The 12,696-nt window shown below is 44.5% G+C and overlaps 1 protein-coding gene and 1 long non-coding RNA gene across 5 annotated transcripts in view; one reads left to right on the top strand and one right to left on the bottom strand.

Moving 5' to 3' along the window:
- Positions 1–2,303: 2,303 nt before the first annotated feature.
- Positions 2,304–8,854, bottom strand: LOC114022368. Of its 4 annotated transcripts, none has more exons than XR_005224840.2 (4): positions 8,736–8,854; positions 5,433–8,362; positions 4,260–4,337; positions 2,304–4,046 (listed from the first exon to the last, which is right to left on the bottom strand). It is a non-coding gene; the product is annotated as an uncharacterized LOC114022368 (long non-coding RNA). The 4 variants fall into 4 exon arrangements; XR_006289802.1 differs by having other exon boundaries at positions 2,304–4,337; positions 5,433–5,484; positions 6,278–8,362; XR_005224839.2 differs by having other exon boundaries at positions 2,304–4,337.
- The window catches only part of FBXO28 (F-box protein 28), a 32,249-nt gene continuing 28,214 nt past the window's right edge, over positions 8,662–12,696 (top strand). The window contains exon 1 of the mRNA XM_037895656.2: positions 8,662–9,268. Within this exon, the coding sequence (XP_037751584.1) occupies positions 9,053–9,268 (216 nt within the window). The 5' untranslated portion in view covers positions 8,662–9,052. The remainder of the gene's footprint in view (positions 9,269–12,696) is intronic.

Below are 12,696 nucleotides of genomic sequence, written 5' to 3'. Positions count from 1 at the left end.
TGATCTCTAGTGCTTCTTACAGGTATTTTTAATTTATTATTTATATGCTCAATTTTTGGTATCCAGATTATTTTAGAAAATAAATAGTGATACTTGGCCAGATCATCCTCCTCCCACACAAGTTGTGGGAGGGACAAGATGCAGGGAGATTCTGTTTTTTTGATTGTGGCGGCAGAGTTTGCCCCTCAGAAGTTAAGAGGAAGGAGTTTACTGACTCCAGAATCTTCACCTTTCTGAGATCCATTTAGATCCCAGGAGATGGGCTAGGGGCCAAGGTCAGCCACAAAGCACTGTCTCTGCACCAGCTCTGGAGCCCCATGCTACCCATCTGGTTACTTTTTGGAGCCAGATTCCTCTGGCCTCCACCACCCCTAGAACCCTTCCTCAAGTGGCATGCCTTGAACTGTATTAAATGGACCCCACTGTCAATAGGATGAATCTAGCATATCCAATTCCTACCTCCTGCCCTCTACATATGGGGATCCGAGGCAGTGTGAAGTACTCTCCATTGAGTCTGAGGAGTATTATAGAGGTAACTGTTTAATTCCATACTTGTGCTTGTTGAAAGGGGAAGACCCACTCTGTGGGACAACTGAACCTACTCTCCTCAGCTGTAGTGCACCTTCTCTTGCTCAACGCATCAGTAAATATCTCATGAAGAATCTATCAGTTATTGTGCTTTTGGTTGGATGGTTTGGTTTTGTTGAAGGATTTGTTGGATGACCATTTGAAGCACTCCTATGTGGTGTGTCATAAATACCCACTTGAGATAAAAACAGGAATAGCTGTGCTGAAGATTATGCTGAACGAAAATCCAGACAGAAAATAGAACTCCATGTGACATTCTCACCCCAAACCAAACAAAAACTGTTTTTCTCAGCAATAGGAATGGCCAGATCACACAATGTTATCACACCTGAAAGAGGAAAGGCTTGTCTTGTATTTTGTATTGTTATCTGCACCTGTACAAAGTGGGTATAAAATGCTACCAATCTGATCTGGTATCACATTAGACCCACTTAGCACTTATGTGAATGGCTACACAACAAAGCAGCATTTGATTCTTTGGATCTTTAATCGGAAAAGTAAGTAGCAGTAAATTAGACTGGAGAACTTTAGAAACCATTTATCTCATAATCTAGAAGATTATCTCTGTAAAGTGCCATGTGCTTCCATGGTGCAATACACAAATGTCAAATCATAATAACAACAGTGACTAAGCTAATAGCTATTTACAAGTGAAGAGCCAGCAGCACCCAGAAACTGCTGTAGAAATTTGTATAGAGCTAGGCTGTAATATATTCTGCTCTTGGTTTGAGATTTCTGTGAAGATTTTAAATGGAGATTTCATAAATGCAGAGGATGAATTCTCAGTACCACTACACACACACAGCATTCATAATGTATATAGTTTTTCACTTCTTCCAACCTAAAAAGAGATGAGTGAGCTTCCATGAACCAAAGTTTCTGCAAACACTCTCAAAGTATTTGTTAGATTAAAATCCTAGTTTTCTTCCCGTAACTCTACTCTCTGTAATTTAAAGCCATGGCTTTTTTTCACAAGTAATTCAATATACAAATCAAACATTTTCCGAACTAAAGAATGCTTATGCTGTGTATTAAGGACAGAAGAAATAAATTTCCCCTACACCAGCCCTTCTTCTCCCCCCCCCCCAAAGTTGGTTTGACATAAATGGGTGCCCTGTATGTAGCATATATAGTGTATTTTTCCTCCCTCTCTCTGTTGCTTGCTTTTCAGTACTGAATTGTATTCACTGGACCAGATTCATTCTGGGGTCTATGCCAACTTTTCTCAGCACAGACCCTGGCAGAAGGCCCTGTGCAACAGAAAGTCTGTTTGGAGCAATTGAAGCAGTCCAAGGGAGCACAAAGTCCTTTCTGCCTGGAGGCACCATCTAGCCCCAGAAGTAGAGTTGACACTTGGCCAGTGAGGAGGAGTGGTTAGGCCAGCTGAGGAATGTGCTGAATGAACATATCCCTTATTTAGCCTGTGACTGAAACTGCACAATCCCCAGCAGAAACCACAAGGTACTGACTGGACACAAACTGGTGCTCAATGTACATCCGAGCTGAGTATTCATGAGATGGGGAGAGCAACTTCATACTGAAACTTTATTCCTTCCCCCCTACCTACTGCCTCTCTCCCATTCCCAAGCACCAGTTACCCCCCTTAACTCACATGAGCATTCCAATGAAGTCAAGAGAAGAAGGAGACAGTGAAATCTGTTGTTTCACAGCATACAAACATAGAAGTTAGATAAAAACATAAAATACTCTTGCTGGAAGCTTGCAACAAACACTACTTTATTCTTAGAATTCAGAACAATAACAAATAAGAATCCAAAATCAGAGAGAGAGAAAGCAGGCTGCTCCCTAAAATGCAGAGGCACAGCTCACTCTGACCTTGTTTGTCACTCTAGGCTGGCTGGCTACACACAGAGTGAATCTGATCACATGCTTCCCTACAGAGCTCTAGCAAAACCCCGGGAATGTAAAGTGCTAGATCACAATTTTAACACAATTTTCAGAATACCACAAAATCAATGAGTTTTGTATGCAAAAGGAATGCAGGATCAGGCCCAAAACAATTTTCTTAGGCCTGTACCACACTTAAAAATGAGATAATCGTCACTCAGTGCTGTGAAAAATGTTGCATCGAGCACCAGTTAGGTCAGCCTAACCCTCAGTGTGGATGCAGCTTGGTTAATGGAAGAATTCTTCTGTTGACCTACCTACTGCTTCTCAGAGAGATGGATTAACTACACTGACAGAAAAAAACCTTCAGTTGATGTAGGAAGCATCTACATTAGGGTGCTACAGCAGCACAGCTGCAGTGTTGTACTCTGCCACTGTAGTGTAGACATGGCCTTGAAAGGTCTGCAGGTTTGGATCCTTAGGTTAATATATTCTCGTCAATTTACATATTCTCTTCATATATTTTCATATTGACATATCCTCCCAATGCTCATCACCAAATGATATTCTGTTTTGGCTTCATGTTACAGCAACCTGCTACAAGATCAGGAATGGACTGTAATAATCCCAAACCCAGTGTGTAACTCTATTCTGGATGGCTCATACCTGCCTCTGACAGATGATTGATGGCCTGTCTTTTTCTTACACTTTGGCAACACTCAAACAGCTTGTCATGCCAATAAAGCCTGATTCAGCTGATGACCATCAAAGGCATTTCCTGTCTCTCCTTTTTAGGGCCAAATTCTTTTCTCAAATACATTAATGTAAATTTAAAGTAACATGCTGAAGCCAAAGGAATTACTCAGAATTTACACCAGTGTAGCTGACAGAATAATTGGGCCCTTAATTAGGAAATCAGGCAATCTTTTCCTGTTTTTGTGAACGCTCTAAGAAAAGAGGTGGAGAGCGAGCAAAAGCCATGTAAGTTAATACCTCCTCATATTTCTCCTTCTTATTTCTGTAGATACTGCTTCACTGTTTTTCTGAGTCAATGCCTCTTTAGTTAATTGTACTTTTCCCAGCATACTGTAAGCACTAAATCTTTAGATCGTAAACCTTTCAGGGCAGGGATTGTTTCTTTTTTTGTGATCACACAGAGCCCAGCACAATAGGGCCTCAATCCCAATTGCACCCATGGGTATTACCATATTTACTACTATTAAACAAGTGATAACTTCCTCTGTTGCACAATATACACTGAACCCATCTCCCTCCACACACCAGACCCATTCCTCAGCATTGGGCTATCTGGAAATGAACTTGAATGGTTCAAAGGCCTTGGAGTGGCCCTCTACACAGAACTGGCTTTTACACCTTTGTGAATAAAGGCACGTAGTTTTCCAAACTGACCATAAGGTGTCCCCACAAATCCACTCCAGTTAATATGTAACTTTAGGGTTGGACTGTTCAGTACTTGATGGCAGTAAGTTGGATTTCCAAGGAACATCCAGGGTGATGTGGGAAGTGGTGTTGGTGATTCTATAGATGACACTCCTCCATTGAATCAGTATCAAACCAATGGCCAGTTGGTTTTGGATCACTGTCTTGACCTTTCCGATGAGACATAAAAACAGTATCTGGGTAAATTCCCAGTTGGGTAATTGTGACCTATGCCCCTTAAACTCAGTTCTTATCTGTGGTCATTAGGCATTTCCTACATGTCTGGAGGCCTGCAGTTTTAATATTAACACTCCTTAGAGGAAAGGACCCTTTTGACCACAAATCCAGAGAAAGGTGGGCTCCAACAACCTTTTCTTCCTTACCTCATCTTGGAGGTTGAAGGTTTCTAGCCCTGCCCAGCATAGTTTGCATCAATTTCTCAAATACCAATCTTAAACCACCTGAATTGTGGAAAAACAAAATTTGTTGAAAAAGAGAGAGAAAATCAGACTGAGCAAAAGAAACTGTTTGCATGACATGTCCAGCCTGATGCTGCGGAAGCTAATTAAGATCAGTCCAATCCATGTTGTTTTAATTAAGAATCACAATCTTACATTTATAGAGAATGCATTTTCTCCTTCCCTGGCTAGTCTTTTTCTACCTGTTCTGTTCCAGTCTGAGACCCAGCCCTCTGGTCTCTGGGTGGGCGTGATACATCTCCCACCTGTTTTGCAATTTTGCTTTCCTTTTCAGATTTCTTTGATGTTTCTGATCTATTATCATATGCGACACCAAGCCCAAATGACATCTGTATTGATTAATTTATCTGTAATACAGTATTGCCTAAAGGCCTCTACCAGGTTGGGAACTTCTCGTACTGTGTGCTATACGGACACGGCTATCTAGTAAAAGAAGTCCCTGCCCCAAAGAACATACAATTTTAAAGACAAGCTACAACAGCTGGATGAAACAAACAAAGCAGGGAGTGTGTGAGTAAGGACAAGGAAACAGTAACATGATGTTTTTGCATACACTACTTGTGTTTGGATCATAGGTGTAACAAACAGATGAGGGACAGTATTCTCAGTTTGCCATGTGCCTAGTCAGCTGGCATTGTTCTGTAGGCATGTTAATGGCTAGGCAGGTATACCTTGGTGTTCTGCAGAGCGAGTGTATTACTGCCTGTGTCTCATGCCATGGCCAGAGTCATTCACTATTGTATTCATTCCTTTGAATAAACAGTTTAGATTCCAAATTTTTTAATATGTATTTTACATCTTAGGACTTGTACACACCCAAATTTGCACCAGTTTAACTGAAACTGGTTTACTTAAACCAGTGAAAACCCCTATGTGAACATGTATTTTGGTATAAGAGTGGTTCATTTTGGTTCTATTTAAACCTGTTCCCAATTAAACTAATGTGAACCAACATAAGCCACTAAAACTTTAAAAAAAACAAACCAAACACTGTGTGTACAGAGCGTTGCACCAGTTTAATTAAGCTGATGCAATTCTCAGTCTAGATAAACTTTTGCTTCCAAATAAGCATCTTACCATATTATCTGCATACTTTTTCACATTAAACGTCTTGGCAGGAGGTGTCACCCTGAGGAGTTTAAAAAGAAATGGACTGTACTATATTATATTTCTCTCCACACTAATTCTACTCTGTATCTACTCTATACTGCATACAAAAAACAATGTTAACAGCATGCTAGGGTTGCAAAGTCAAGCATTCAAAAATTAGGCAGCCAGGAGGAGCAATTATAGGAAAAGTTTGTTCAGCCCCTACAGCCCTTGGTTGGAGCATGTTCAGTTGCTCTGAGGGGCTGGCACATGGGCAGTTTGGCTGGCATGGAGGGATGGAGCATGTTCAGGGCAGATGAAATCTTCTCAGAATTCCTCTGTCAAATTCTAACAAGGCTAAGCATGGATGAACTGAGATTTTTCAGAGGTTTATAACTTGGCCAAATTTGACAGATTTTCAAAGGGACAGCAAAAGCCACATCTCTGACACGAGGGCAGCTCCCCTGCCAAATTTCATGTCCCTACTCCCAAGTATGGAGGCACTGTAGTTTCTCAAAGAAACAACTGTAAGAATTTTTTTTTTTAAACAAAACAGCCTATTTTTCCCTAACTTCCTTCCTGGAAATGACTGAACCATTTTTGCTGAACATTACCCAAAAAATTCAGTGTGACATAGACAACCATCATCATATTATGATGTTGCATTAGCCCTAAGGCTATTGCAAGATAGTTTTAATGTCCTGCAAGCTCTGTAAAAATCTAGACCGGTGACAGCTCTAGTAGGATACAGGAAATATATCCTGCATCAATTGTAAACACTGACTGCAAAAACTGCCGGTCTATGATTTGGGATGCACTAAAACCTTTATTACCTTACATGATACTTCTAGGAGTTACTGCTGGGGTGATGGGCTCCAGAGTCTCTTACTATGGGCTCAAATGGTAAGTCACTATTAAGGCTATATTGTGGATCATCTACAGATAAGGATGATGTTTTTCAAGATTAAGCACTGGATCATTTACAAATTGACCATTCTAAAATATGATACAGAAAAAAGAAAACATCACAATGTGAATCAAAACTTAAGATTCAGCAGAGAGTCTAAGCTTTAACTCAGCAGACTAATTACTAATTATTTGCAAAACTATATCTTAAAAACAAACTTTTCAAGTTAAGCATTCAAAACAATTAAAAACACATTTATAACTAATGTAAATGGCTTTTTCTTCCTAATTTTGAAAATGTTAATGAGCTGTCTGCCTGAACTATATGTGCAAAGTCACAAACCTATCGTGAATCTCCATAACTGGATTGAAACCACTAAAGGTTTGTCCTGGAAAGGCTGTCAGATCCTGAAATTATAGAGGAAAAAGGGAGGCCTTGTTCTAATATTGGCTTGTAGTTTTAGACATTAGTGGGGAAAAAACAACGCAAAATGCCTCCAAATATGTACATGGCATATAATGTTCTGCTCCCAAATAGGAAATATTCATTTCAGGACACATTTTTGGAATGCCATTATGATACATATAAAGGCTTTCCCATTGTTTCTCTGCTGCTCCCAAATTACTCCTTCTTTAGCTGAATAGTTCTTCCATTGAGAAAGGCAGGTTCCCAGGATTGTCTTTGAAAATCATAGGTTAATCCCCGTCCCCTAATCATTTACCTTAGTAACCAACAAATAACTAGTTACTTTTTAATCGTAGCAGGGGAAATCCACAGGGATTTTAGGCAGCTAAAAAGTCATTAGTTACAACAAGAACCATCATGACATTTTCTAGGCCCAAAGAAAACTATATTCTAGGTGCTTTTATCCTAACCCATCCCTTTGGTGGCAAATTTTGCTGTTATTTCCATGAAATCTCATTAACTTCAGAGGTGTTACTTATGACCAGAATTTGGTTTGTTCTGGCTATACTTTACCCTCTATATTCTCTGGATCCATAGGAGCAGTCTGAGAACTGCTCTAATTTGGGACAGCTGGCTAAGGTCCCCAATCTAGCATACACTCTAACCATTCCCTTTCCTCACCCAACCCACCTCTGCCCCACTGGCTGTGGAAAGGGTAACACCTAAACCAAATGAAAAACGAAGTTCCTTGGGTTCCTTGCTGAGGTACACTGACACCTCGGTTCCCTCACTCGTGGTGCTCTCCTTGTCCTGGGCTGTTGCTACTATTTCTATGGAATTCAGGAGGTACTGTGGTACAATTACTGCAGGCAGGCACCAGGAGCTCCTTTGTGGCTGCTAAAACAGCTCCTAGACCTGTTCCTTCTGAACACACCCTTTGGTTCTTGCTGCTGCCACTCCCCAGAAACGAGGAAAGAACTATGACCATGGTGGTGGCTCCTCTTGCTCCTGCCCCTCCCCAATTAGCCATTGGTACTGACAGGTTGGGGCAAGATGGTGATAGGCTCAGAAAGGTGCTCATACCACATATGGGAACATGTTGCCAGCTGGGGACTTGTGAGTAGCCTCCACTCCCTATGTGCTGCCTAAGGAGCACAAAGAATGGATCAAGGCAGAGAACTCCCCCATAATATTGACTGTGGTTCACTGACCTTTTGGAAATAGGATTTGTTCCATGTATGACCTGAAAAAGAGCTCTGTGTACCTCAAAAGTTTGTCTCTCTCACCAAAAGAAGTTGGTCCAATAAAAGATATTACCTCACCCACCTGATATGTCTAATATCCTGGAACCAACACAGCTACAACTACACTATGTATTATTGTGATACAAGTAGTGACAATCAGAAGTGATCACCCATTTGTTTTACATGCACACACAACCCCATCTCCTATCTGTGATGGAGCAGCAGGAGGCTGGGGGACCCCATGGATGTTCAGTCTCTCTCCAATTTTTTGCAGGAGGCCTTGGGGCCAAAGACAAGGTGCCTGGACAGCTGGCAGTTCTGAGAGGTAGGGTGGTCCAACAGAGCCTCTTAGAGGAAGAGCCCTACAGAGGGAAGATGGGCACTTTCTTCAGAACCTGTGTGGGGCAATCCTGGAGCTGTCTCAAATGCCCCCCCCCCCTTCAACAAGGGCATGGTGGAGGGGCAGCCAGGGGTATTTCAGCCCACAAAAGCACGGTCTGCTGGCTGAGAGGTCTGTCCACAAAGCCATCTCTTTTGTTCTCCTTCCTTGCCCCCTAGCTCGCTGCCTGTGGGCCTCGCACTGTGAGCTCTTTGGGGGCAGGCCCCCTCCTTCCTCGCCAGCGACACCCCGTAGAGCCAGCAGCTCCCGCGGGCTGAGGCGCCGGGCTGGATTTGCTGGACCCAGAGCCTCAGCTCAGCGTTGATGACACCCCGCTTCCAGCCGCTCTCACTCACCTATTGCCACCCCCGCAGCACCTCCCCGCTGGGGGCAGGGGCTAGTCACAGAGCGGGGCACACTGGGGTGCTCAGGGCGGCGCCCTCAGGCCGCTCCAGCGGCAGCACGGGGCCTGCAGGGGGATCAGGCCACTGGCGCCCAAGCGGCCGGGGGGGTCACAACTGGGGAGCGGACGGGCCCAAAACGCCCCTGTGGGGGCACCCCAGGACACCCCCCGCGCCCCCTTAGCGGTGCCCAGGGCGGGCGGGGGGCGGAAGTGCTGTCACAGGAAGTCCCCCCTCCCGCAGCCGAGGACTGGAGGGGGACAGGGCCCAAGATGGCGGCGGTGGCGGAGGAGCGGCTCCTGTCGGAGGGGGAAGGAGGCGCCATGGGGTCGGCGCGCCTCTCCCCGCCTCCGGCCCCCCAGCTCCAGGGGGGCCCGGCGCTCTTGGAGCAGCTCCCTCAGAGCAACACGCTGGTGGGGCTGCCCATCGTGGCCATCGAGAGCATCCTCGGGTTCCTCTCCTACGACGAGACCAGCCAGCTCCGCCTGGTGAGGGGCCGGCCGGCGAGGGGGGGGGGCTCCGTCGGGCGAGGGGGCTGGGTCATCAGCTCCGCCTGGTGGGGGGCGAAGGGGGCCGGGAAGGGGGAAATATCAAGCCAGGGCCCGACTGAGCCCAGGGCCCTGCTGCTGCCCCCCCCCCCCCCCCGAGTCCGTCACGTCTGCCCCTGCTGTTGGGAGGCTTGGGGTGAAATACCCCCCCCCCCCGGGTTTTGTTTAATGCAATTACTCAGGTCTGTCAGGAGGGAAACGAGGTGGGCGGAAGGGGAGAGGGGCCCACTGTCACCATCTCTTGCAGCCTGATGTTGCCCGTTGGCCCGATCTTACCTCAGTACTGTGCTGGAGTTGTGGAAAAGCCAGGCAATTCCCCCCACACTGTCTTCTGTTCAGTAACTTCTTAGTTGGGGGATGCATTTGTCCCTTTTTCTTTCCCACACACCCACCCCCCGAAAACCCAAACAAGAGCCTATGTGTTAAACGTTTTGGTTTATTTGCCTCGGGAGGCATGCTATTTGTCTGCGCATTGGTTTCCTTACTTAACTGGTACAGCCATCTCCTTCATGTTTTTTAGAAATGGTAGCATTATGTTCCAAGACTGTTCCTCCTGTGAAATGCTTCTTTGTGGGTTTAGATTGCTGAGTCCACATGTCCACTTATTATTTGTAGTACAGTAAGTGTATATGATATATAGAAAATGTATAGGAAGATAAGAACTTTGCTGCAAAGAGCTTAGGCCCAGATCCATTAAGGGACTTAGGCACCACACTGTTCAGCATTGCAGCATCTATTGTTTAGAAAATCACAGGAACACAAAGCCTGGGTTAGGTGCCTAGGCTCCCTGTAGAATGAATGGGGAGAGATAGGCACCTTAGAATGAGATCCACAAAGCCAGAATGCTAGACCGGGAGATGTCTAAGATAGCCAGTGGGAGATGCTGACTGCAGGGAAGTGCATAGCTCTGCTAGCAACCTGGAGAAGAGGTTGTCCTGCTGCCTGAATTGTGTGTGGGGCCTGAAACTAAATGGCTTGGGGATGGGGACCTCCCGAATGGTTAGGGCACCCACACAGGGTCTGTGAGACTCCCAGTGCAAGTCCCCTCTGCTCCTGCTGTGGGAGAAGCGATTTGAACAGGGATCTGCCACCTCTCAGGTGAGCGGTCTAATCACTAGTTTATAGAGTGGTGGTGGGCAACCTGTGGCCCATCAGGGTAATCTGGTGGCAGGCCGTGAGACAGTTTGTTTACATTGACCGTCCGCAGACACGTCCACGGTTCACTGTTCCCAGCCAATGGGAGCCGTAGGAAGCGGTGTGGGCCACAGGGATGTGCCTGCCACCGCTTCCCACAGCTCCCATTGGCCAGGGATGGCGAACCACTGCCACCGGGAGCTGCGGACGGTCAATGTAAACAAACTGTCTTGCTGCCCGCCAATGGATTACCCTGATGGGCTGCGTGCGGACCGCAGGTTGCCCACCACTCCTATAAAGTCATTTTAATTCTTTCAATGGCCCAGTTAATATTTAATTATTCAATTGTTTTATTAAAGTGTAACAACTTCAATAGGTGAGACTGAGGAAGATCCATATCAAAATATTCCATAGCTTAGTAGTTAGGGCATTCATATGAGAGTTGGCAGATCCCAGTTCAAATCCCTTTTTCCCCCTCAGGAGGAGAGGGCACTTGAACTGGGGTTCTCCAACATCCTGGCGAGTACCTTATTCACCAGGTTAAAGGTTTTAAGGAACGTTCTTCCTCCCTCCTGCTACCCCCTCTCCCCCGCCCGGATTGCCTGAGGGGCACAATATGGTAACCGTGCCCAGAGGTTGCCTACCAGATCAGGTCTCTGGATGTGACTTAAGCAGCTGAACACCTTCTCTTTCCCAGCTTGTGAATCATTCTGGGGCTTAGGCAGGAGATAGGCATCTGAACCTTTATCATGAGACAATAGTGCTCAGGCAGGTGATAGGCACCAGGGTGCCTAGGGTGAGGCTGCAGTACACATGCCCAGAGGAAAAAACTTAGGTGCTGAGTGAGTTTAGGCATCTACAGGTTAGGTGGCAGCTGAATGGGAGTTTTGTGGATTGCAGTGGCCCTTAAAAACAGGACTTAGGTTTCTGAGTACCTTTGTAGATCACACCCCTACTGTCTCACTCAGACAGACATAAGTCAAGAGTTAAGGTGCAAAAAATGTGCAGAGATGTAACTGAGATCAGTGTACATCATGCTTGTAGTGTCTGAATAGCGAGGGAGTATAAACTCTGGACCAAGCCAATAAATTACTTGTTGTGGATAATGAAGTAGAAGGATTAGGAAGCTTATGTAACCCTCGCTAAATTTGTGTGCCATACTGTTTCTATTTTAAGACTATGTAATTAGACTTTCTGTGTAACAAAACAAATATTAGAACTCTAATATGACAAACATATTTCTACAGTAATTTGGACTACATTTCTGGGAGAAATATTTTACAAAATCTGCCAGTATTCTAAAATGTGTTTGTCTGATTCTAATATTAAATTGAAACTCCTGGAGACAGGGCTCCATTTCTGTTTATGCAGCACCTCACATGCTGATAATCAGCAAGTATTTTCCTCCAGGATGGATTAAGTCCACCAATCCTCACTAAGGTGTATGTGTGTGTTATTTTGAAAGTAGGCTATATTTCAGACCTGCCCAGCTATGAAGAAACCTTAATAGCATCTTTGTATATACTACTTTGGCAAACTTCATTAGTATGGCTCATTATTAAAGAATGATGTTTAAAGTATAGTACGAGGAATTGTGGGATTTTGCTTTCAATTCCGCCACAGTCTTTATGTGTGACATTGCCTGAGCAATGTGACCCCTCTCTGCCTCAGTTTCCCTGTCTGTAAAATAGGGATAATATTTACCTCAGCGGTTTGTGAAGCTAAATGAATGTTTGTAAACATGCTGAGATTCTTGAATGAAAGCAAAGTGTTATATTTCCCTAGGGGGGGACTATTTTGTGATAGTGGACTGCTTTTCTTGAGGGGAAAATAACAATTTTTTTCCCTTTTCTGAACTTAAAAATGCTTGGTTTGCAAAGAAATTGGTTATTATGGAGGACAGCTACTATCAATAGAAGTGCCGGTGGAAGCCCTATTGTTGGAATATTTAGAGTTAGTCTGGATAAACTATTAACAAATATACTGTAGGGAACAGTACTGCACTGAATGAAGGATGAACAAAATAATTCATTGGGTCTATTCCATCTTTAATTTTTGATTCAATGAAAGCGAAAAACAAATCCTTTCACCAAGTTCCTCAGAAGGCATTTCTCTAAAGATAGATGCAGAGGATAATTATTCCAAGAGAAAGAAAGTACACACCTCTTTTCCGACCATCCGCTGACATCAAGAATCTCAGTGTAAACACTTCTGGCTTCTATTCCTCCAGGAAT

Source organism: Chelonia mydas, chromosome 3, assembly GCF_015237465.2.
Source record: "Chelonia mydas isolate rCheMyd1 chromosome 3, rCheMyd1.pri.v2, whole genome shotgun sequence".
In the NCBI taxonomy this organism is placed as follows: Eukaryota; Metazoa; Chordata; order Testudines; family Cheloniidae; genus Chelonia; species Chelonia mydas.
The sequence above is the reverse complement of the archived record's forward strand: the minus strand, read 5'-3'. Positions and strand labels throughout refer to the sequence as shown.